This window comes from Cydia splendana, chromosome 7, assembly GCF_910591565.1.
Source record: "Cydia splendana chromosome 7, ilCydSple1.2, whole genome shotgun sequence".
In the NCBI taxonomy this organism is placed as follows: domain Eukaryota; kingdom Metazoa; phylum Arthropoda; class Insecta; order Lepidoptera; family Tortricidae; genus Cydia; species Cydia splendana.
In genome coordinates, this window is record NC_085966.1 from 12,965,263 (window position 1) to 12,992,839 (window position 27,577).

Here is a 27,577-nt window from a genome sequence, read left to right on the forward strand (position 1 = left end):
GTTCACAAACAAGTCAGCCGAGCAGACGCAAAGTCGCACCGCGCGCGCCTCAAGATGTTCGCGGAAATCGTGGCCGCTGTCCTATTCCCGCTCGTTCTGTTTTATATGTACAAAAGCGCGTTTAAGAAGCCTGATAATTTTCCACCCGGTAAGATAATCTAAGAACACTTTATGTAGGTAGTTTAATGGGCTTCATAATCTCCAATTCTCCAATTGTAGGCTCTACGACTACCACCTCTACTTCATTCAATTCAAGTTTAAACGCCAGCGCCCAAGCACAAAATTTTTTTGGAGGTCTGAGCATAGAGCATATGCTCAGGGGTACTAGTGTTATGTCTATAACTATTTAACATTATAAATTTATGTGAACCTTAAATAAGTAATTTATTTAATACCTATTTGAGTCAGAGGACATTTTGAAATGACTATAGTTAGTTATAGACTTCAACATTATTTTGCATCAGATCCCAAAAGATGAATAACATGCATGGCTCCTCTTCTTCTCTTCTGTTTGTCGTAGGTAATACATACATACTCACATACATACACACATACCTTCACATAAACACTTTCACTTCACAGTCATTTAATAAAAATTCTTTGTTTTTAATTTTAATGTACTTACTAGATTTCATAATACATCGTATTTGGCTTAGATCCCCACGTCACAGGCTAAGCCTAGTGTGGGGATCATTGTACTTCACCTATGTAACATCCAAACAAACTATGAAATAAATATGTTTTGATTTTTGAATTTAAAAGGTAACAAAAAAATTAAATAAATAACTAGTCGCTTTTCGGTGAAGAAAACACCCTGCAGAAACCTGCATGCATCCGCGAAGAAAATCCAAGGGTCAATCCGCTTTGGGCCAGCGTCGAGAGACTCGAGAGTCGGGAGTGAGCCCAGTGCCCAGCTAGCAGTGAGACGTATTTATGCTGAATTATCAAGAGTCAAGACTTCGTGCAATACTTTTAACGGATTTTAGTTTAATAATTATCAATTTAGCGGTTTTTGAATTATCGCCAATAACTCCTCTATTATTAAAAATTATGTACTTAATTGGGAAAAGCGATATTCTACCCGGATACAATTCGAGTTACATCCGAAACATAGGAAAACTGGTTAGAAATATCGCATACCGAAACTTACAGAACAGACTAGCCTACGAGGCCCTTGAATAAATACCATCTCAAATTAAAGGTACCTAGTAGGTATCACCTATACAACATAATAGTATGTACCTACTGTTCTCATTGCTCTCGAGTGCAGGTCTGACCCTATTTCAACCTAGTTTTAGATAAAGGGCCAGGGGCGTATTTTGAAATTTGGCGCCCTGGGCCAATACGTTTCGCCGCCCCAGAAGTCAAGGAAGAAAAACAAAATGCAATCCGCCAGGGGCGGATATGCCGCCCTTGGGGGTTGGCGCCCCGGGCCAGGGCCCGGATGGCCCTAGGGGGCCTAGGGTAAATAAGTGTGTATTTTTTTTGTAAAATATAAATTTGAGCCGAAATAACAAAACACGTGTCCATAATTTTTTCATGTTCTCTAACAGAGATGTGACTTATTTGAAATACTTGTATTTAAAATGCAAAATACCTATTTTGTATTTAAATACCTTTTGAAGAAAACTATTTTGTATTTTATTTGAAATAGTTTTTGGGACCTATTTTCTATTTTCAAAATACAAAATACTTTATAGTAGCTAATGTAGGTAGGAGTTATACATCTCTTCTGATGTAACTCCTACCTACCATGGTCTAATAAAACATGGTCTTCCATTCCCAGAGTGACACGCGCCTACGTCACAATAACATTGCCACTTTATTTCAACATAACATGTTACATGGGTACATTATACCTATGGTTAATAATTTAAAATATTTCTTTATAATTTTATAATTTTCATTTATATGTATTTTAGCTTAAATTTTACAATAACACGTCATTTTTAATTACTCGTTAGCAATATCTTCCGATTCACGAAAGAAATTTCAGACTTTCGGGTAATTCTGTTTATACTACTGGCAACACAGGATAGCGCTGTGCACATTTGACAATTCGGATCTAGATAACTTCATGCCCTGACCGTCATCCTTGTCGAACGCGTGTTAATTGTTATTTCCTTCTCGCTCAGTGTCAGCAGTCGCAGTGTTTTCCAAACTTTTCACGTCGTAAGCTTGGTAATTAATGTGTAACTGTGAATTAGTTTTTTAAACGTTTGTCTTGTATAGATAAATAAAGTTTAATTTAATACATTAGTTTTTTTTTATTTTACTATGTTTCTACATGAATAACTTAAAATTAATGCCGTTAAAATAATTTTCACCGTTGGTTAAAATTCTCCCACATTTCAAAGTTTGAGAACCTGTAAACAGCATGATGACGTAGGCGCGTGTCAGTTAGGTCATACGCGAATCTCGGAATGGAGTACCAGGCGGAGTATATTATTATACCATGCTACCTACATTATTCTGATACAGTACTGGCAACTCTCTCATTCTTTTAACATGGAACTGTTGAATCTGTTTAGTAACGTCGCATTGTGGTCATGCCACAAGCGTAACGAGTGGTTAAAACAGTGGAATCTTGAGTGTTGCGAGGGTTTCAAGGTACGAGAGGAGAGGAGAACAAACTTTTCTGCCCTGGTGAAACACAAACGAGACGTTTTCATCACACCAACGAGAGGCATTATACTAGCTGTAAAACATTACAAATCTAAATTAATGCTTTTAAAAATTGGCCGTTAAAAACCATCATCTATCCATCCTACCGGTTAATATGAGCAAACAATTAGAAATTTGCACTTTAGATAGAAGACTGATTGACACACTGTTTTCAAAGAATAAAGAGAGCCTTTTCAACTCGGAAATTCCGAGTAAACTTTTTAATTCAGACTAGGTATTCACTGTTCAGAGTACCTTTTATCGCAAAGTATTTGTATTTTTAAAAAGTATTTTGAAAATACCTATTTTGTATAAAAATTTATACAAAATAGTTTTTAAATTTGTATTTCAAATTTGAAATACAAATTTAAAAACTATTTTATATTTTGCATTTGAAATAGTACTTATATTAAGCAAGTATTTGTATTTTGTATTTAAATACTTTTTATAAAGTATTTTTCACATCTCTGTTCTCTAACATATATTCAAACCAGGAATTAACTAGAAATTTGCTTGAGCAAAACTCTCTACAGAAGTTAGAGCGTTTTGTCACTTTTCAGTACTTTGGAGGCCAATTTCTCCCAGGAAGTTGAGTATGGGCAGCTACAAAAAAATACGTGTCTGTTATTTTAGACTACTCTATAACATATATAAAAATTAATCAAATCGGAGCCGGCCAGTTGGGTACCCTTCCTTGTTAGATAAAATTTACTGTTTGTTGACATCTGCCGCCACACAGGCAACTCATTCAATTGTTGACCGTATTCTTGTGTAACAAATTCTAAATTCAAACTATGTATATAGATAGGTACAACGAGTTATTTAAAAACAAAATGCGTTACATTATGGTTTTACTTATCGCTAAAAAAACAAACGAGTGAATAATACCTAAAAGGTGTTGTCGTAATAACACGTAAAAAATATTCAAAAAACCTTAAAAGTTGAACAGTGATGTGGATTATGATTAAATACAATCGTAAGTAAAACGTGAATATTGAATAGGAGAATAAAGACACCGAAAGTAGAAAAGGTACTTAGGTACACCTAGGGAAGAATTCCTCTATAATATAGAAGAAAGTTTATTAAATACTAGACGGGCCCGCAGCTCCGCTCGCGTAAATGAAATAAAGAGTTTGTCTTATGTTTAGTTAAATACCGACATTATTATGTATTCAACCCTGCCAGGGTTTATAACTGTGATAAGGATTTCTTATTTGTCAAGTAGGTAGCCGTTATTTGGATAACTTAATTCGAAAATTTCTTATAACGTACGTAGGTATTTATTTAAAACTTGTTTTAACATAAAATTATTAGTTATTGTTGTAAGCCTAGTTGCAAAAACGTTCATTAGATTACTTATTTTCCGCTTTAAGCCACGAATATGGACGACCACCACCCATAAATCGCCTTTTCATACAAACGTAGGTAGTCCCCATTTCCCTTTCTGGATCTTAACATTACTACGGCTAAGGTGACGCAACGATCCAAAGGACTCACCTGGCCTCCGATACCAGATCACGTCATGTTTCTTGCGATCTTGCGATAGCTCTCGCCATCGGGCGTCTCCCATTTTGTTGTCCCAAGTACGCTCGTCTCCCATTCTATAACTTTGTATTTTTGGCTCATCTCGGCAGCCCTTTCCCTGGACGAATGACAATATTTGCCGAGCCATGAAAATCAATCTGAATAATAATAAGTCATAAAGAAATTTAAAACAACAAAATACAAATTGATAATAATAATATAGTAATTACTTTGATTGATAAGAATGACCCTGCTTCCGACAGATACCATCATCACGGAGTTGGAATACTTGTCAGGAAAGAGCTAACTAAATATGTCACTAATTTTTTGCCCTACTCGGAAAGATGTATGTTACTACAAATAAGAGCTCACCCTTTCAATATAAATGTGCTACAAGCATATGCACCTACTGCTGATAAAAGTGAAGAAGAGATCGAAGAATTCTACAGACAGCTAGAAGAAATAATCAAAAGAATAAAGTCACAAGAAATATTAATATTGATAGGTGACTTTAACGCAAAAGTCGGGAAAGGTTCAGTAGGGAAAGTAGTTGGTGAACACGGGTTGGGCAAGAGAAACTCACGGGGCGACAGGTTGATACAGTTCTGTAAAGAAAATGACTTAATTATTACAAATACTTGGTATCAACAACCTCCACGACGCCTGTATACTTGGACTTCTCCAAAACATCATCCAGAAAAAATCGTAAGGAACCAGATAGATTACATAATGCTACCCTCCAGATTCAGAAACTCAATCAGTAATGTGAAGACATATCCTGGTGCCGACATAGGGTCAGATCACAACCCAGTTGTAGCAAAAATTAAATTGAAACTAAAACAAATGCGAAAAGTGCAAGTAAGGAAAATAAATTTTGATGTTACTCAACTAAAGGATAACGATATTAAGGATAGAGCCAAGGGCTATTTAAACAATGAAATAAGCAAGATGATAACGACTGAACCTGACTTTTACGAAAGCATAGAAGTAGAAAACAAGTGGGAAAAGATTAAGGAAATTATTCTTAAAACTGCGGAAACGCAACTTGGCTATACTAAAAAACCCTGCAGTAAAAACGAGTGGATAACACAGGACATACTACAGTTAATGGAGGAACGGAGGGAACATAAACATACCAATGAACAAAAGTATCACGAACTTAACAACAAGATAAGATTTGAAATCAGAAAAGAAAGAGAAAAATATCTAGAAGAAAAATGTGAAGAAATTGAAAAACTAGATGTCAAGCATGACAGTCTTAACTTACACAAAAAGATAAAAGACTTTACAAAGACAAATAAAAAACACACTACAAGTAAACTATATAATGACCGTAATGAATTGATCTTAGACAAAAACGAACAGGGCGCAACTTGGGAGAAATATATAGAAACCCTTTTTAATGACAATAGAATGGATAGTCGGGATAATCGTAATAGTGATAATCTGGAAGGTCCATCAATACTAAAATCTGAGGTTCTGAAAGCTGTAAAAGGGCTCAAAAATGGCAAAGCGGTGGGACCCGATGGGGTATATGCGGAAATTCTAAAATTGGTAGATGATGATAATATGAAGATTTTGGTTGAGTTGTTAAACAATATATATGATACTGGTATAATCCCTAAAGACTGGCTTATGTCCACGTTCCTACCACTCCCAAAAAAGATAACAGCTAAGTACTGCGGTGACTATAGATTAATCAGCTTGATGAGTCATGCACTTAAGATACTCCTTAAAATAGTACATGGCAGAATATACAGTAGGATCGACAATAACATCAGCCCGACGCAGTTTGGCTTCCGTAATGGTCTCGGGACTAGAGAGGCGTTAGTTTCCATCCAAGTACTCATACAGAAATGTCTGGAACATCAGAAGAATGTCTACGTCTGTTTCATTGATTTTGAAAAAGCGTTTGACAATGTTAAACATGATAAGCTGCTACTACTTTTACAACGCACGGATATCGATGATAAGGACAAGAGACTGCTGCAGAATTTGTATTGGAACCAAACGGCCCATATCAAAGTAGGTCAAGAAAACCCCAAAGACTTAAACATACGTAAAGGAGTAAGGCAAGGGTGTATACTGTCTCCATCTCTTTTTAATCTCTATTCGGAATTTATATTCCAAGAAGCATTAGAAAATACAAACATAGGAATTAAAAGTAACGGTATGGTAATAAATAATTTAAGATATGCAGATGATACAGCAATACTAGCAAATAACATTAATGAGCTGAATATCCTACTAAATCGATTAAATTCAAAATTTGAAAAGTATGGCCTGAAAATAAATATCTCTAAAACCAAATATATGATAGTAAGCAAAAACCATGTAGATAGTGAACATCTAAGCATAAACGGGAACACAATAGAACGAGTAAACAAGTACAAATACCTCGGATACTGGCTCAACGAGAGATGGGACCCAGAAATGGAGATACGTACTAGAATAGAGGTGGCCAGAAGTGCCTTTATGAAAATGAATAAACTATATATAAACAAAGACATAAGAATTAAATTGAGATGGAGGTTAGTCAAATGTTATGTACTGTCGATCCTGATGTATGGGTCGGAAGCGTGGACTCTAAATAAGTCTGCAATCAAAAAATTAAATGCTTTTGAAATGTGGCTTTATAGAAGAATGTTAAAAATATCTTGGGTAGACAAAGTATCCAATAAAGAAATATTAAACAAAATGAAAAAGAAAATGGAAGTAGTGTTAACAATAAAAAGAAGAAAAACAGCCTACTTCGGCCACATCTACAGAAATAGTAAATACGACATACTCAGAAATATAATGGAAGGTAAAATAGAGGGTAAAAGAGGTATAGGAAGACCTAGAACATCATGGAGTAAAAATATCGGGGATTGGACCGGTACCAAGGACGCCGCCACTCTTTCTAGAACGGCAAAGAACAGAGAAAACTTTCGCATGATGATCGCCGACATCCGATAGGATATGGCACCATAAGAAGAAGAAGATAAGAATGATAAGTAATATGACATAAATCACTCGTATGGGCTCTATAGACTAAGGTTGAGGTTGGCAGCACTTTTTATTTTACTTCGTGTAAAAAAACTCAGAAATACCTGTATACCAACATAACAAACATAATTTAGTTTACTTTAAGTTACGGATTATTTGGTCTAATCTGTAGCACCGCCAAACGAAAGCAACCGAGAGTTGCCGAGAAATGGCCGATGAAGATTGTTATGAAAATTTCTTTTCCTTATTGTAAATTAAATACGCATCGGAAGCGATAGTTTTTATGGTCTAGTTCTATTCCCATATGTAGATAATTGATTTGAACAGGTTTTTCTTATCATACGTGCGTCGTATTCGAGAAACGTGTCAAAAACTTTTTTAGAAATTTGTAAGGCGCCATCTCGCTTCTTCCCTCGTTTTTTATCCCGTTCTGGTTTTTCAATTTTATATATATGATATTTAAGCTAATATCAGATAAACTTTTAGATTTGTACTGATGGATTGAAAAAAGTCAACCAAGGGAAAAAGTCAATTAAAAACTGTCCTCTTTATAAATTCGATTGTTATGAACCTCATCTTTATTATTTTATCATTTTTATCTGCATCTACCACAGGCCCGCCAAGCCTCCCAGTGTATGGAGCGTATTTCCTGCTCCACGCCATATCTCCTAACAACTTAGCAGGGGCCTTCATCAAGCTTGGCCGCCGGTACAAGACGCGGCTGGTCGGCTGTTACCTGGGGCCTTTCCCAGCGGTGGTCGCCAACGGCCCAGCCCTGGTGAAAGAAGTCCTCAACAGAGAGGAGTTCGATGGGCGTCTGGATATCATTCTTGGGAGGCTGCGGGCTTTCTGGAAACAGCTGGGTTAGTATCTTGACATTCGTAACGTTTCACGTATTGGTCACAAGCACAAGGTATTGGGCATTTTTTTTCCCGCGCGAATTTCGATCCTAACTCTGATCATATGATCTGAGCTAGCATCCTAAGTGAATTCTTATACGATCAGTGATTAGTCCATTGTAGTGGATACCTATTCATATTTATTCTAAAGATCCAACTATCTTATGCTTACGTTACATATAATTATGTATGTTTTACAGCTTTATAGCTTAAGTTAGTTCACGAAGAAATGGGCTTTTAAGTAATTTATCAAGCCCTCATCACGGACAATAAGTTGCAGTAGTTGAGATCTACATTTGAGAGCGGTCGGCTTGCAGTCAACTCCATTTATAATAAGGCTAAAAAATTCACAGATTATACGTAATGATTCCAACTGTCTTAGAATCAAACAATAGCCTGTGGCTAACAAGACTAAGAATCATTATTCTTCGGATTTGGCACGAAAGACATGTTTTAACGATTGCAGTGTCATCTGCTTTAAGCTTTGCGCGTTTATTCTCATTTGCAACCTAAGTAGTCTCGTGACTCGTTACAAGTGTCGCAACTTCATATACCGAACTCTCCAGTAGAGGTACTAGAATACTTGTATGTTTGATTGCAGGTATATTCTTCACGGACGGTTACTTCTGGCATACTCAGCGGAGGTTCTCCCTGCGCTACATGCGCGATTTTGGGTTCGGGCGGCGCTGCGTCGAGCTCGAAGATGCCATCACCCATGAGATCAAGGAGATGATCGACATGAGGATCAATGGTCCGAGGAACGATGATGAAAAGGTAACTAAGTTTTTAGGGTTCCGTACCTCAAAAGGACGAAATCGAACCACTCGTGCGATTTTTATAGGATCTCTCGTGCGTCTGTCTGTCTGTCTGTCTGTCCGTCTGTCACAGCCCATTTTCTCCAAAAGTACTGGACCAATTAAGTTGAAATTTGGTACACATATGTAAATTCGTGACCCAAAGACGGACATCTTACGTAAACAAATGAATTTTAAACATGGAGGCCACTTTTGGGGGGAAATGAGAACATTAAAAAAATATGTTTTTTAAACTGTAACGTGTTACATAACAAATAAAAGATCTCATTTAGAAAATGTCAAATATATTTTTTTTGTAATTTTAAAATAAATAGTTTAGAAGTTATTTAAGAAAATAGCCAAAAAATGACCATTCCCCCTACTACTGGGTCTAATTTTTTTTAATATACAAAGTAGCTATTTACCTATAGAGGTTATTAACTCTTGAAAGTTGACTTCACTTATAGGTTACTTACTGGTTACTATTAGAACAAATTAAATTATTTTCAGAAAATATTTCAATTTGTTTTTATTTGGTCACTTTTTCTTAGTATTATAATATTTATTTCAGTTTACACTTATAGGTTCTTTCAAAGATATTTAATATTTTTATTATGTATTTTATTTAACTAATTTAGATAACTTATCAGTTGAACAACAATTGTCAAATATAAACATTATGTTGCTCACGTTTATAAGTATTTACATTCACGTTTTTAATATCGACGACCCGGACCTACGAGATGCACATTCAGCGTCCTCAAAATTTGACTATTATAATTTTTGACATAATAAAGGTCCATCACCTATCGTATAATGCCTACAAAACTAATTTGAAAATCTAAACATGTTGCCATTCAATTTAACTGAAAGTTAGTCTCATGGATAGAGTTAGACCAAGAAAAGTCTGCAGCGTTTTTGATTTTGTAGTTTGCAGTGATTTAAACGTCAAAATCGCTGCAGACTTTTCTTGGTCTAACTCTAATACGTACGAAGTTTGGTCGTGATAGATTTCGACGGCAAATCACTGTTATTTTTTTACCACTTGGTATTGTTTAAAATTCCAGAAACTTGTGAACGGTGAGCTGGTTTACCTGCCGCACTATCTCTCCGTGCCTTTTATCAACGGTATGCTGCACGTGTTCAGCGGAATGACCCTGCCCCGTGGAGATTACCCCACGCTCTGGGACTTGGCCAGAAATACCCTCAGGTTAGTTAAAGCTACCGCATTACCGCCATTACTTAATCGTGTTACTTCAATCCCCGCCCCACGTGACCGCCGCCATACATGAGGGGACAAATGGGAATGATAAGTAAGTAATTGACGTATATCACAGGACGAGCAGTCGGGCACTGAAAATAGTACTAGTTCAGCGGTGTCACTCACGAATTCGAGCCAATCGTGCAGTCGAACGCAACTGTTTATGATACTGACTATGTATTAACAGTATAAGTGTCTGGGCATCCTGCTGCAGCTGTAAACTTATACCTAGTGTTTGTTTGAATAAAGAAGTAGTTCGGACCAATCGCAAGCGTGATGCGAACTCATCAAGCAGTCGCGTTGTAGCGATGTGACACCGCTGTACTGGCCCCATTCATGCCCCATTCTTATTGCCCGTAAGGCCAGTCCTGAGATACGTCCATGAAGTCAGTCCATTTGCATTATTTGATGACTCGTTGTATTGAAAGGTTCCAGCGCGGCAGCAACGACCTCGGCGGAGCTATTTCCTTAACTCCGTGGCTCAAGGAACTATTCCCCAAATGGAGCGGCTATAAAGACTTGTATCAGGGAACTAAGTTTCTAACGGACTTTTTCAGGGTACGTAGCTATAGGTCTAATATAACTTAAGTAGTTATTTGTTTAACAAGAGAGCAAAGTTGCTCTTTACACCTCTAGCTAATATTGAGACCCAAGCTAATTTCAAAAAGTCTTATCCCGAGAGTTGCGATGATTTCGAAGCACGAACAAACTTGGCTGCCGAGTGAAAAACATTAAGACGAAACGGGAGCTGAGCTAAAAGTAAATTTTGAGATTTCAAGCTGAATATACCCGTCGCTCTGACGGGGCGTGAGAGACTGTATTTGTGTGTGTAATGCACGCACACAGATGCGTACGCTTGCACCCGCGCGCGCCTCATTGCCGACAATTTGCAATGTTATTTTTCGTGCGTTACTGCCACGAGGCGTTCACTTATTACTTACTGTGTTGCGATTGAATTTTTTGACCCGGCTTACGTTTACGGAACTCGATAATCTTTCTACTACTGTGACTTGGCTTTGTTTACTTGACTTTGCTGATCAGCTTATTGTTTTGGACTCCGTGAGTTGTGGTTACCTATTGGACCGCACGCAATTCATCTACCTTTATTCAAGTAATTAAGCGTAATTAGCCGAAACCTTTATAAGAGTGTAATTCATAAGAAGTACATAAGATATAATTTATGTACTGGTTTGCTGTTAGCTTTTAATTGTATCACTTTACATATATGTTACTCAAATAACTAACACGGTTACACTGTTGTAAGAACATTATTTTTCAGGTAGGCCTTATTATACCTACTATAGGCCTTATTACCTCCTAGTACCTTAGTAGTAGTAGTACTACTACGGAAATTGATTCAAAGACTCAAGACTGACTTAAGTGGCAGTAGGGTGTAGGGTTTTTTCTAGGCTTAATGAGTTCGCTGAAGCTTATTTTTTATACTTAGCGCACAGAACCACTAGTTTAACAGTATCAGCTCTAACCACATGTCACCATTTTGTCCTTTACGTAATAAACTCAGGGGCCCAGAATATCCGATGTACCTATCAAATCAAGGTTCTGTACCAAATAAGGCCCGGTTATTATAGTTCGTTATTTTTTAGCATTAGAAAGAAGGTAAACAATCATGACGTGTCTTTTTATTAATAATTATTGAAAAACGCTTTCAAAAATTAGAATATAAAAAAGTATATGATTAATACATACATACATACATACATACAATCACGCCTATTTCCCGGAGGGGTAGGCAGAGACCACGGATTTCCACTTGCTACGATCCTGACATACCACTTTCGCTTCCTTCACATTCATAACATTCCTCATACACGCTCGCCGGTTTAGGGTGCTCTTGCTCATTAATATGATTAATATGATTTATAATTCTAACATATTTGCTATGACTTATTTTTCAATGGTAATTTTTAATAAGACATGTCAAAATCTGTTACCTTAATGCAAAAAAAACGAACTTTAAGCGTGCTAACTTTCAAAATTTCATTTTTTATAAGATAGTATAAGTAGATGGGCAAAAATTTTGCGTCCATGTCCACCAGTGAGTAAGTGATTGAGATACCTAAACATTTAACTTTATAATGTAAAATGATATAATTTACTAACCTACTCGTTTAATTTCAGGTAGGTTGAATAAGGAACCAAGTAACCATGGGGAGGAGCAGTATTTACTAACATTTTCTTTTTGGGTCTTCAGAGTGTATCGTTTCCTTTTTTTTGCACATATTACACTTAAATATATATTCTCTGTGTAAACCCTTACGTCTTTCAATGACAAAGGCAAGATCAGCAAATGTACAATTTGTATGATCGTGCCTGATATTTGAGATCACAGAAAATAAATATTTTAAATCCACTATTCTGCGACCTTCTAAAATTTTGTTTTATCATGATTCATGATCAAAAAGCTCGGATTCAATAGTCATATCAAACGTCGATTATGCAGTTGATGATGAGCTTGCATTTTCTACCATTGGTGCTGCAAATGCATCAACCGGTGGCGATAAACTTTGCCCTCTTGTAAAACAAATTACTATTGTGATTGTGTCCAGCAACAGGCCAAAATTCGGTTTACTTTCCTGTTTAAAATATTACTAATTTATTCATATTTCAGATTAGGTACATAGGTAACTGTCTGAATGTTACAATGCCAGCTGGCAAATTCTATCACATTTGTTTGTTTGGTAGTCATGGTAACATTCACTTACATTGATATCCTTATTAAGATCTGTATCTTATTATCCAGACCTTAAAATATTGCCACCGTTGCCCTTTAAAAAAATACTGTTTAAATAATTGGCTACTCAAACAATGCTTCTATAGTATAAATAATGACTACACAAAAATGGGTAGTATTGTATATAATGCACGAAATAAGGCCCGATTCTTAAGCGGGTTTAAATTTTGAGGCCATGTCCGCTAATACTATAGACAAAATATCAAGTTTAATAAACACAAAAAACAAAACATTGATGGGCCTTATTTTATAATTTAGGCCTTACTTTGTAATTTAAAGTAGAGTTAGGCCAAGAAAAATCTATAGCGATTTTGATAGAACACGCAGTGCAAGTATTATTTCAAACGTCGCTTCTATGAAATTATGACATATAAATAACACTTGCACTGCGTGTGCTATCAAAATTGCTGTAGACTTTTCTTGGTCTGACTCTAAAATATTCTTTATTACACCACAAACATAAAAACAAATTTAAAAAAAACCGGCGAAGTGCAAGTCGGACTCGCACACGAAGGGTTCCGTACCATTATTTATAAAAACGGTCACCCATCCAAGTACTGACCCCGCCCGACGTTGCTTAACTTCGGTCAAAAATCACGTTTGTTGTATGGGAGGCCCCACTAAAATTTTTATTTTATCCTGTTTTTAGTATTTGTTGTTATAGCGGCAACAGAAATAAATCATCTGTGAAAATTTCAACTGTCTAGCTATCACGGTTCGTGAGATACAGCCTGGTGACAGACGGACGGACGGACAGCGGAATCTTAGTAATAGGGTCCCGTGTTTTACCCTTTGGGTACGGAACCCTAAAACCGATTTACAATGTAGATAAAGGTAGCAACAGGCGGTCTTATCGCTGTTAGTTCTTATTCTTCGTTTGTTTAGCATTAGAGTGAAGGTGACGTGTCTTTTTTAAGCATGCAATCGTATAATTATTTAGCTTTTTTTGTAATAGTTATGTACTTAGTGGTTAATATTAGTATTTACTATTTTTTTTTTCAATAATGCTTAAAAACGAAGTATAGACATGACAACCAAATATTAACGCCATTGTTTGTAGGGCAGGATATACAGAACATGAATCATTTGTACTGTCACGCTCCGTGATTGTTGAGCCATTTAGGGTTCTAGCTAAATTGGACATTCCATAGAGCACGAGTAAGTATGGAACAACCAATTCAGCTAGGACCCTAAATTGCTCGACAATTATACGAAGCGTGCCTGTAGGTACCTAAAAATTTTGTTAACCCATTTTAACCATGCAATAAAATATTTTTGATTTTGATTTCTAATTTGAAATATTAGAATCAAAAAGTTCATAATAGATTGTATATCATAACTACAAAAATGTGTTCCCTACTCTCAACCCAAAACCCCTTGTATCTTAGGATCTAGATATTTTCACACAAGACGGTTTATCGATAACTTCTTACATCACTAGATTATCGACATTAAATGTCGACTATTGCCCATCACTTTTCTGGCTGTGTACGTATTTAGAAACTTGACTCCGCCCCTAAAATTAGTGCGATAGGGACAACTGCAGCTGAGGCGAAAAATCCTGCGTAAAAATGACAAAAATCGAGGTTTCGTAGTCCTCTTTTTCCTCCCCCAAAACTTAACCAATCGTAACCAAATTTGGAAATCTAAATGATTATGAAATTATCTGTGTCGGACCGTTTTGCTTTTTTGGCTAATTGATATCAGTTTTGAATACCACGCCTCTCATTGCGGCATAGTCTATTAGGCCATTTTGGCCGTTTTTGAAGGGCTCTAGCGCCTTAAAAAACAAAAATATCAAAAAAAGCAAAACGGTCCGACACAGATATTGACAATATTAATCTGTGTTGAAAAAATCATTGCTCTAGCTTCAAAAACCACGGAGGAAAACGAGGACTACGTTTGTATGGAGGAATGACCACTCCTGTTGGCTCTTAAAAGTCAATCCTACCAATAAACGTGAGGAAACGACAATAATTTGAGTGAAATCACTTTGCACTCTAAAATATTAAAGAGAGAATTTGCAAGGTGCTGCTGCTGTGGTAAGTACCTAAAAGATAAATAGGTGTCTATTTGCAACCTCACAAAGTAAAATTATATCTGTTCTAGAAACTAATTGAGCACGCGATGGCGACGCATGAGGATAGCCATGACCGGCATTTCTTAGACATGTACATCAGAAAAATGAAGGAGGAGATTCGAGACACTGGACGGACTACGTTCTCTGGTAAGTATCTACCTAGGAAGCTAAAAAAAGCAACTTCAGGGCGTAACGGTTCTAACGGGAGGTTGGGGAACGTGATCAAGAAAGAGGTCATACCTACTCTAAAACTATCCCAGTGAGACCAATTACAAAATCACAAAAAAAAACACCAGCTATTTATTACCTATTCCATAGAAAACTTTGAGAAGCTTGTAGTGGGTAGACGAAACCAAGGGGCCAAGCGATTTTCATATTTGGCCAATGGGGATAGTTTATAAGGACCTAATTACATTTTTATCGTATTTATCTTTAGGTATCATGGCATGGTATACCTGGTAATCAAATCACCCAGTATAAATATGAAATAGAATCCCACCAATATCTTCATAATTTAGCGAATAATCATCCTCTGATGGGTATACTTAATTGTACGGTATCTAGAAAAAGGTAAAACATAAATAAGCAGCTTTTACAATTACCTAATACTTTGAAAAGAAGGGCGTTTTCAATCCTATATGAATACCTTTATTAATTATATAATATTTAAACTATAAACAAATGTAAATACAATGTTTTAAAGTGTAGATAATAGATAACATATAGAGTCCAATGTCCATACTTTAAAAGTGCATAATTACGGAGTAGATAAGGTAACTTATAATTTGGTTTGTTTACTACACTTTAGGCAATTTTTAATGAAGCATGGTATTAAAACGTGTCAAGATAACTAACGGGGCAAGAAACGTGCGAATTTGGCATAACTACTCGTATCAGTTAGTCGCACTTGCAACTCTTGCAAGTGCGTATGCGCCGAGCGCGAAGCATCGTTATCGAAATCACTTCATTTTGTTATTTTGGAACATACATACCACCAGATTTTTACTTGCACGAAGCAGATTTTTGGTCCGATGGTATTCCATGTCATGGTATCATGGCATAGCATAGAAATGGTGTCAAACAAAATTAAAAAACGTAACGTTCGTACGCAACACTCTGGTTTCCACAATTCTGAATACGCCCCTTAATCTGAAAAGGACTTTCCAGTATTATAGTTGAAAATTTTCAAGGTGTCCGAATTTTAACGACACGCGTAATAATAACGTGCCATAGTCTTTATCTATCTATTGGAACGCTCGAAAACTGTACTGTGCGCGTTTGTAAACGTCTTTAGTGAGCAAAGGGTTTAGAGCTCTTCCTAAAATTCGGACAGTTAAAAATCCAGCTTACCTATACCAACCTTTACATTTCAGTGGATCAATTGATCCTGATCTGCACGGACTACATGTTCCCGAGCGCGACAGCCGGCGAGTCCGTTATCCAGATCCTGGTTGAACAAATGTTCTTGCATCCTGAGATCCAGGATAAGATCCACGAGGAGATCGATCGAGTCGTCGGCCGCGATCGCATGCCCAATCTGGACGACAGGAAAAAGTATGAAGCCTTTTTGGTTATGTATGGCTTTTGGCTTGTCGCTACAATTATCTTTTACCCTTTACCAGGCTGACAGTTCAAAAATGACAATCGAATGTCAGTCTTACTCATCGAAAATAGAACACATGTTTGAAAGTGCCGTACGTGGGAAATATGTATCCCTTAACCTGGTAAAGGGTTAAAATATCGTCTGATTTGCAAATCTGTTTTCGTAAAATGTTTTTCCTTGTTTACCTACTTAGTTTAGGTACCTACTCCTCTTTGGTGTTTATTAGGTATTCCTAAATTAGAGAGGTTTTGCTAAGGAGCACATTTTACGACCGAGACATTTTCGCAATGCGACTTACTTAAAGCGAAAGGAATGTTCTAAAGAGCCCGAGCGAATAGAACTAGTACAAAATTTTGCAAAACGTCATACTTACCTACCTATTGCGTATATTTGAATGATTAATTAGTATAGATAGTACGGTACGTTCTTTGATGTTAAGTAAGCGAAACAGTTAAGCTAATAGACGGTAAATTACGATTACCTATTTACCTACCTGTAAACAGACAAGCAACGATAAACATAATAGTCATACATCATAACCCATGCCAAGGTGGTGTAATAATCCCATACAATACCCGCTCTTAACACTTCGGGATAAGGTTTTCTTTATATTTTCATTGTAAACAAAGTCTCGCAGATATTACATGTTGTTAACCTTGCATTACCTATAACTGTTTAGCGGCGGTGGTCTGTCGTCTAACCCTCTTATTCATAAACGTCTGCTATAAAATTGACAAGTCGATAATAATCGTTTGTCCCTTTCCATCATACCAATACGTCGGAAAGGGACAAACGATTATTATCGGCTTGTCAACTTTAGTAGACGTTTATAAATAAGGGGGTAAAATAATAAATAAGTTTTTTGTCAAAATTTCATTTTTGATACAAGTTTTTATTGCTTATACTTGTACCTACTTACTTTTTTTTCGGCAACTAATACTTGTCGAGACAATTCAAACAAACCCAAATAAGGTTACGTTGTTTTACAGAGTTTCCATGACCACCTCCTGTCTCCTTCATCGGCTTCATCAGACCAGTTCCATTTGATGGAACAATCACCTGCGCTCGCGGTGTTCCACCCTTAGGGCGATACTCGTTTGAACGCCTTGCAGGTAGCAAGTACATAGTAACGATTTAGGCAAAGTTTTCTTAACTGGAACACCGCCAGCGCAGGCGATTGTGCCAATATATTGCATTGTCACCCAACTTACCTATGTACCTACATATGTGAAGTTTCGGCTCAATTGAATAATGGGAAATGACTAATGAGTCTAATTTAGCTCGCAAGATTTGACCTGAACAAACCTATACCTATTATGTATGTACAAACAAATATTGCAAATTAAATAGGTAGCAGCTTGTCAAATAGGAATAATGGACCAACCAAAAGGGATTAACAGGTCAACGACCGCAATTTTATGGTGAAATTTGTTCTAAAAAGAGATTACCTAACCGGTCAACGACTGCAATTACCCATGATTAAGTTCGTTCGTGCGTTAAGAGGAAAGGGGCCCGGATGAGATAACGTCACGTGACCGCTTCTTCATACAACCCGCAGTCCCCATTTTCCTTACGGGATATTAATAAATACAAAATAAATATAAATTAGGTATAAGGAATTTATTAAAACCATAAACATAATTACCTAATACCAAGCTTACAGCAAACGTGGCTCACTCCGCGATTTCGTCGCTTTGCTACAGGTACCTAGCTAAAAGTACATCCGTTCCACACCAATTTTGGTGGCTAGCCATAAGCCGCGCGTGGGGCTGTCGCCACCTAGCGGCCATATCTGTCCTGATCGTAACAGACGCGTTTTGTTAGAGAGTGAGTCTTCTGTACCTGGTACTATTATTTATTCTATGCTTACAGTAAAAAGTACCTAACCTAATATTAAAACTATTACCTACAAAACATGAGATATAATAAATTAAAATATGAGTATGTCGCTCGTCGCTCCCGTATGTTTCGCGCGCGAATCGCTAAAATAGTTTCTTTTCATTTCATAAATTTGGTTTTTGGGTATTCCATATGTATTAGGGAATTTAATTATTCACAGCATGCCGTATACAGAAGCGTGCCTGCGCGAAATGCTGCGGTTTGAGACAACAGTACCACTCGCAGTACCGCACCGATGCGTCGTCGACACCACGCTGGACGGCTACCATATTGCGGAGGTACTTATATACTTAGCTAGGTGCCTACAGTCGCCATCAGATATATCGGAGCGGCCAAGGTGTTCACAATATCTGAACGCGCACACTCTAACGGCCCTGGCAATAGAGATAGAGGCGTGTTCAGATATTTGTGAGCGCCTTAGCCGCTCCGATATATCTGATGGCGACTGTACATGTACATTACATATAGATCCGATTACGCTAGCCCGGACTTAGCTTAGCAGTGATACATATCGCCATATTTGAGGTAACACTTCGTATGCATACTTAGCATGGTCGCATTTCTAGTGTTCATATCACAGAATCCACTCCACATCCACACGGAGATCCGATATGATGCAGGTGCGTCGGTCGTACTGTGCAGGCGCTAAATTTGCGTTGATCTGTTCTTCCTTGCGTTGTCCCGGCATTTTTTGCCACGGCTCATGGGAGCCTGGGGTTGGCTTGGCAACTAATCCCAAGAATTGGTGTAGGCACTACTTTTTACGAAAGCGACTGCTATCTGCCCTTCCAACCCAGAGAGTAAACTAGGCCTTATTGGAATTAGTCCGGTTTCCTCACGCTACATTTGCGTTGATGAAATACATTTTTATTACATTGTATTTACCTACTTGCCATTATGTATGTTTTATTGCTTAATTTTCTCTGACGATTAACGATAACCTCGCAACCATTTCCACAGAACACTGCAGTGGGAGTGAATCTAACGAGTCTACACATAGACAAGGACTTATGGGGCGACCCAGAAGTTTTTAGACCGGAGCGGTTTATCAAAAATGGCCGCCTCGATGTCGCCAGCGACAAGTCATTGCCTTTTGGAGCAGGTAATTTTACGGCATTTGCTTTCTCAATACCTGCAAGTGCATGTCCGGTGGAGATTATGACGAAATCGTCGTATTAAGTTATACCAAAGAGTTACTGATTGTAGAAGAGGAGTAAAGTCGAAGAAAAAATCGTGCCTCGAAATTAACAGCAGCTGAAGGTGACGCTGTACCTAAAGTTGACTTTGAACACAAAACATAAATGGCGTCTATTATAGTTCACTCTGTATCTTTAGGTATTTAAATAAAAGTAAACAAAATCTACCCTCAAATGGCTAGTTGAGGGTAAATGAAACATTACATGATCAAATAATGGTTACATATCAGAATACCGAAAATCGATTTACCTAATGTTGAATCACCTATGCTCGTTTCACCTATTTTTTTAAATACCTAATGATCAATTAACCTAAGCTCATGACACCTAATGAACGAATTACCTATTGCACGTTTCACCTACAATTGGTTTACCTAAGCTCAGAATACCTATGCCCGATTTACCTAAAGTTGAAACACCTAATACTCGAAATACCTAAATCTAATATACATAATACACGAAACACCTAATGTTGATATACCTAATGCAGGAAATACCTAAACTCGGTATACCTAATGATCGAATTGCCTAAAGTTAACAAACCTACTGCACGAATTACCTAAAGTCGGTATACCTAATGATCGAATTACCTAAAGGTAACATACCTAATGAACGAAATACCTAAATTCGATACACCTAATGCACGAAATACCTGAAGTCGATGCATTTAATGAACGAAACATCTAAAATCAAAACTATATTAGGACATACATTTGGTATATTTTTTAGCCAAATCATTCAATTGGCTTACTATTTTTTATTATAATATAAGGTCTAGTCATTTGCCAGAGTCGAGATATGTGCGACGACGAGCAAAGCCAGGAGGAGCGTGTTAGGTTAACTGCGACCAAACAGTGCCAAAACCGACTTTTATTTCATCGTCATGATGTTAACTTACAAAAAATAAGTTTTGTATCTACTGTAAGGTTGGGAAATCATACGATTTATTGGGTGGAGTTGCCACTTGATCATTCGGCAAAATTATATGAACGTTGTACTAGGTATATAGACTTTAGGTATTCCGTGCATTAGGCATATCGACATTAGGTAATTCGTTCAGGAAGTATATCAACTTTAGGTATTTCGTGCGATAGGTTTAACAGTTTTAGGTATTTCTTCCATTAGGTAAATAAGTTTAGGTACATCGTTCATTAGGTATATCAGCTTTAGGTGTATCGTCCATTAGGTATATCAGCTATAGGTGTTTCGTGCATTAGGTATAATAGCTTTAGTTGAAACGTGCAGTAGGTAAAACGTGCATTAGGTATATCGTGCATTAGGTGTTTCGTCCATTAGGTTATTTGAGCTTAAGTATTATAAACTTAGGTCAGTCAATGTTTAGGTAGAATGATCGATAGGTAATTTAAAAATAGGTGAATCAAGCATAGGTGATTCAACATTAGGTAAATCAGTTTTCGGTATTCTGATATGTAACCCAAATAATGTAGGTTAAGGCAGGTCGTTCAGTACTCATTCAGGCGGTTTTGTATTTGGTTGGTTAACCAATAAATGTTATAACTACCCGAAAATGTACAAATTGTTTGTTTACTTTTATTCAAATACCTAATGAATAATGATACAGACTACTTATAGTTCAGGTGTCAAAATCGAAGGCACGATTTTTTTTAGGTTTTACTTACACCTCTTTTATGAATAACTCTCTTCTGTGGTACGGCCCATTTGCCTCATTTGCCGTTGGTCATGTCTGTCATTGAATACGTGTCGAGAGTAGTGGGAAATTAAAAAAAAGTACTTATTACAAAATACCAAAGGCATGCTACTTCGGTAACGGTAAGATAAATGGAATATAGATAACTATACTGGGTCAAGCAGATCTTGTCAGTAGAAAAAGGCGGCAAATTTGAAAAATGTAGGCGCGAAAGGATATCGTCTCATAGAAAATTTGAATTTCGCGCCTTTTTCTACTGACAAGATTTGCTTGACCATCTATAGTTGCTACGTTGGGTTACGTAAATTCTTGGGAAATTCAATGAATTAGAAGATCTATAGGAATACGACTACTTACGACTTACTCGTGTTGGTTCCGCTTTTATTTGTGTCTAAGAATACCTACCTACTAGTAAAGGCTCTTTAAAAATGCCAAATTTGCTAAGCCAAGTGCCAAGTGTTATGCCGTATGTATGCCGGATGGGACTATATTTGAAGCTAAGTACACACGAGCTTAACAAACTAAGGCGTATCCAGATTAGTCAAATTTTCGCCAATCTGATTCAATTGCCAGGTCGAATCAGGAGGTGCGGACGCAAATACCAATTTGGCTGGCCGAATTCAACCGCCGATAATGACCGATATTACCGATAAAATGAGGTGCGGACGCAAGAATACCAATTTGTGAGGCCAGTATTTTCGTTCTGGGGCATTTTTCCAATTTAGAGGGCTCTAATATCACCATAAATCTAAAATTGGAGATTGACGCTAATTTCATTACTGATCAAATCGACTGATTTGATCAGTCCCGTCTGGATACCACTTTAGAACACTATATATCTCAGTGGATATATTACAGTACAGTATATTATTATATTACAATGAACATCCTATGTAATTCCAGAGAGCCCATAGCTCGAGCTTGTTTTTATATACCTACCGGGTGGGGCCTGTAACACGAGCAAATAATTAAAACATAGATTGTACTCCTCAAACGGTGACACTTTTGTTCAACAACTTTTAAAAATTATGAAGTATTTAGAGTCCCTATTTTTCATACAAAATAAAAATTATCTTCAATGGACGCCATCGCCACGTCATATCATTGTGATTGACGTTGCTATTGTCACGCCTTAAACATAACAAAATTCGCAATACATTGCGTCTTAGAATAAAGGAACTTTAAAGTGTATTAAAAATCAAACCACAAGTTATTTTTAAAAGTTGCTGAACAAATGTTGGTCAGTATGAGGAGTAAAGCCTACAGTTTAATTTTTTGTTCGTAGGTATTACAGGCCACAGGCTGTATATTATGTAGTAACACAAATGCAAGGTAAATTCTACATTTTAGATTTGAGCTTAAGTAATGTGCATTTTAATTTCGTAAAACATGAATATTACCTTGTTAAACTGCGAAATATTATTATTATTTATTTATTAGAAAGTAATACATATTTTGGTTTTAATTAATGGATTTACGTAATGTAACACCTGATTCTATTAATTAATGTGAATTTAATTTAAGATATGCTCACCTTTGTATGCCAAGGTGGATTTCAAGTTTTGCCATCAACTGGTGCATCTAGTTCTATGCAACTCTTATGCAAACATAATCTGACATATTTTAATTTTGTTATTGCTATAAAAAGTGATACTTAATCCTTGTCCCAGTTTCAAGTCAAAGCTGTTATTTTTTCCCTTTTACGTAAATATAAGTCTTATATCAGTAGGATTAAAGACAATTTAACTGGCAGGATCATCTTAATGAATATCTCAGTCTCAGTAAAGTACATGGTCAACCGCTATTACGCAAGGGTGGGCAAAAACTTGTAGACTATCTTAGTACCTAGACCTATCTGAATCGTTCGTATCACGTTCCACTTTTTTTTTCAATTACTTACTAATAAAGTGGTTTACCTCCTTTACGTCTAAAAATGTAAACATACTGTGTGTGTCCCAGTTCCTAGACTCTTAGATGCAGCATCGTGATTCACTGATTCCATCAAAATTGACCAGACACAATAGAGCGTAAATTAAAAAGATCTGGGGGCCTATTTGACTCAAGAAATTGACACAATGTGATGTCGCTACTAATATTATGAATACTTTTACAACCATCAAATTTTAAATTAATTTTATATTTTTTTCAAATAAATGTTATTCTATTGTACGAATTAGGTACATAATTTGCCACCTAGGCCGTGACGTTGCCAATGGAGTTGGCACCTGTCAAAGGTTTGCATAGATGGGGTTCTACTCTACTGGGTACCTACTCACTGGAGTCACTGGATCTATGAGTACAGCTAGAGTCTACTCCACCTCGCATAGAGTAGGTATGTGATAATTTAGCTCATGAAAGAGAAGTGTCGTGGAATATAAGGGTACCAAACCAATACATGGGTCAAACAGATCACTGTGTTATGTCTTTCCTGTAGACATACACAAGAGTTAAGGGCTATAAAGGTTAATTTTCTTATTTAACCCTTATCCACGTGAAAAGGTCCTCCTTTTATTTAGAGAACTATGATAAAATCATTGCTTACATGCCCACAAGCTGTTAACTATTGCCCACAGGAGAGAAAACTAGTGTGTTATCGCGAACAGCACATTTTTCTCTCCTGTGGGCAATAGTTAACAGCTTGTGGGCATGTAAGCAATGATTTTATCATAGTTCTCTAAATAAAAGGAGGACCTTTTCACGTGGATAAGGGTTAAATAAGAAAATTAACCTTTATAGCCCTTAACTCTTGTGTATGTCTACAGGAAAGACATAACACAGTGATCTGTTTGACCCACATACAATCCATGATTCTTCTCTTTTCGCACAGACTAACAGCCGTAACAGTAATCGAATGCCATTTTGAATCAGGAATCTTTTAGCGAAAATACGGTAAACAATAAGTATTAAATTTTCTAATGTCTGTTACGGCTAGGGTTGCCAACTTTTTTTGGTGGAATATGGTATTTTCCAGAATAAGGAATAAAAATATAGTACATTCCAAAAAAATATAGTACTTTCAGATAAAATACTAAACATGAGTGTAATATACGTTTAATCGGAAATATAGTATTTTAGCGTACTATAGTGCGTCAAGCAAATCTTGTCAGTAGCAATGTAAAGCAAACTAAAGTAGGGCAACACTCAAAGAATAGTATTGCGCTAAGAAAAGCAGCAATGTACAATGTACATCGAACCAAAACTTTTTTTTCCGCTGAGCGCGCCCGTCAATTCAAATTGTCACTCGCGGATTCTCTATTGAAAATGTTTGAAATTGTTATTAATAGGTATGGACGGACAATTTAAAAGCGGTGTGTGATGTTCATAAAAATGATTAACTAATTTGAAGATCTCAAAATAAAATTAGAAGTGGACTGTGCCGTTAAACAAGAATGTATGAATAAAATCATTGCTTCAGCAGGTAGATGTCCTACTGGATTTTAATATTTTATTAGATTTCTCAGTTGGCACTGTAGGCATTGTAGGCATCTTAGCTTTGATTAAGCACAATCTTATTTAATATATTGGTATTTAATGGTTACACAGCAGAAATATCTCTTGAAATAAAATCGATTCAGAATGTAAACAAAGATGATGGCTGTCATTCGCGATCCACATTCCACAGATAAAACACAGATGACACGCTATTTTCGAATTATTCGAACACAGTGTTGCTAACCCGCGATTTTTCAAATTTGCCGCCGTTTGCTACTGACAAGATTTGCTTGACCCAGTATATATATTTTTCCAAAAGTGTATAGTACAGAGAGTCAAAATATAGTACAATACTATATAATATAGTACGGTTGGCAACCCTAGTTACGGCTAATATGCGTCATGGTATAATAATATACTCCGCCTGGTACTCTATTCCGAGATTCGCGTATGACCTAACTGACACGGGCCTACGTCATCATGCTGTTTACAGGTTCTCAAACTTTAAAATGTGGGAGAATTTTAACCAACGGTGAAAATTATTTTAACGGCATTAATTTTAAGTTATTCATGTAGAAACATAGTAAAATAAAACAAATCTAATGTATTAAATTAAACTTTATTTATCTATAATACAAGACAAACGTTTGAAAAACTAATTCACAGTTACAGATTAATAACCAAGCTTACGACGTGAAAAGTTTGGAAAATACTGCGACTGCTGACACTGAGCGAGAAGGAAATAACAATTAACACGCGTTCGACAAGGATGACGGTCAGGGCATGAAGTTTTCTAGATCCGAATTGTCAAATGTGACAGCGCTATCCTGTGTTGCCAGTAATGTAAATAGAATTACCCGAACGTCTGAAATTTCTTTCGTGAATCGAAAGATATTGCTAACGAATAATTAAAAATGACGTGTTATTGTAAAATTTAAGATAAAATACATATAAATGAAAATTATAAAATTATACAGAAATATTGAAACTTATTAACCATAGGTATAATGTACCCATGTAACATGTTATGTTGAAATAAAGTGGCAATGTTATTGTGACGTAGGCCCGTGTCACTCTGGGAATAGAAGACCATGTTTTATTAGACCATGATATGCGTGTCAGGGCAGGCTTTCTGTCAAACACTCGAGTCAAATAGGCAACCTAAATGTGTGTTTAATAATTTAAAGCACTTAACCGTGTGCGTTTTCCCCAGGTCGACGGTTGTGCGCCGGAGAGACGTACGCGCGGCAGTGCATGTTCCAAGTGTTCGCGAGCTTCATGCAGGCGTTCGACGTATCAACGGCCGACGGCCGCCCGTTGACGAAGCCCGCCCGACGGATTCAGGGCATCATCACTACTATACCGGAGGGCTGGGTGCGGGTCACGCCGAGGATATAGCATTTATAGGTTATGTTAGGTTAAGAACTGCTAGATAACTTGTAAAGTTGAAGAAGGCTCATTCAGTACATATTCCAAGTGTTCGCGGGCTATGCAGACGTTTCACGTATCGACGGCCAACGGCTGCCCGCTGACGAAGTCCGCGTCCGACGGATTCAGGATATCATCACTACTATATCGGGGAAGACGGTGCGGGTCACGCAGAGGATATAGCGATTATCTATAGGTTAATGTTAAGTTACAGTTGCATCATAACTTGCAATGTTGAAAAAGGCTCATTCAGTGCATGTTCCAAGTGTTCTTATTCAGATTTTAAAATTACTTACGTTAATTGTGGGTACTTACCTACAAATTTAGTATGTCTATTGCTTATCTCAGACGGTTGGTAAAGACGTTGTGCGGTTATTTTCTAGTAAAAGATAGCTGATGTTAGGACTAAAACAAGTCAATTATATCTTTTACATTTTCATTTAAGTACTTACTTGACATAATACAAACCAGCTTAATGAAACAAAGTCGTTAAACAGGGGGCTGATTTTTTAATTTCGAGCTCTCGATTACGCCACTCGAAAATCTGTGAAACACAGCGAATTGCTATTTTTGAAATCCGAGTGATGGAAATCAGGAATCGAGAAAATGCCTAGTAGTGGAGATAGTATTGAAGGGAGTCGCACGAAATCGAGCGCTCTAAATTAGAAAATCGGCTCCCAGTCCGTAGCTAACCATAAACTTCTTACCAACCGCCTCAGAAACATAGATTAAGTATTGAATGTTGGTCTGAATTTATGTAGGCATGCGTCTCTTTATCGCTCGAATATGTAAGAGCGATATAGAGGCAGATAACGAAAATTCGATTTTCGCGGTAGGCCCTCAGGGCATTGTCACCACTATCCAGAGTTTTTTATTAGTGCGCTTCACAATAATAAGTTTTAGATAAACTATGCCCATGATACTGTTAATAAACAAGTACCTAACAAATAATTACGTGAGTATTTTGTATTTCTTTCGCTCAATTAGTAATTTATCAGTAAATTAAATTTATTAAAATAAACCGTGTGTTATTTATTCCGTTTTACCTTTGACCTGCTGCAAATGAGCAACCTTGTAGGACACTTACCAATAGCTTAATTAAGATTTGATTTGATTGATTGTACCACTACAAGCGATTAAGCGATTATGCACATGCAAACTAGTTGCAGTATCAAGTGATTCTAAACTGTTTGACATTTCAAGGTAGAGTTGGGTCACAGAGAATAAATAATGGTAGTACACAGATTTATCTATTTTCTATTAAACAATACAAGATAGTACAAAATGACTTCCAAGGAATTTTCTGCAACTTAGCAAATGGGCTTAATCAGTACGGATATGATGGTCGTTCTTGTCTACGCGACAGCGTGATAAAACGGTATCCGTCA

The 27,577-nt window shown here is 36.8% G+C and overlaps 1 protein-coding gene across 1 annotated transcript; it reads left to right on the forward strand.

The window, feature by feature from the left end:
• LOC134792164 (probable cytochrome P450 304a1) lies at window positions 1-27,223 on the forward strand. The gene is made up of 10 exons (XM_063763397.1): window positions 1-148; window positions 7,791-8,039; window positions 8,677-8,849; window positions 9,937-10,079; window positions 10,559-10,688; window positions 14,992-15,109; window positions 16,336-16,516; window positions 18,625-18,742; window positions 19,425-19,566; window positions 25,975-27,223. Exons 1-10 carry the CDS (start codon window positions 55-57, stop codon window positions 26,157-26,159), a joined length of 1,533 nt encoding a protein of 510 aa, XP_063619467.1. The 5' UTR covers window positions 1-54; the 3' UTR covers window positions 26,160-27,223.
• The last annotated feature ends 354 nt before the right edge of the window (window positions 27,224-27,577 follow it).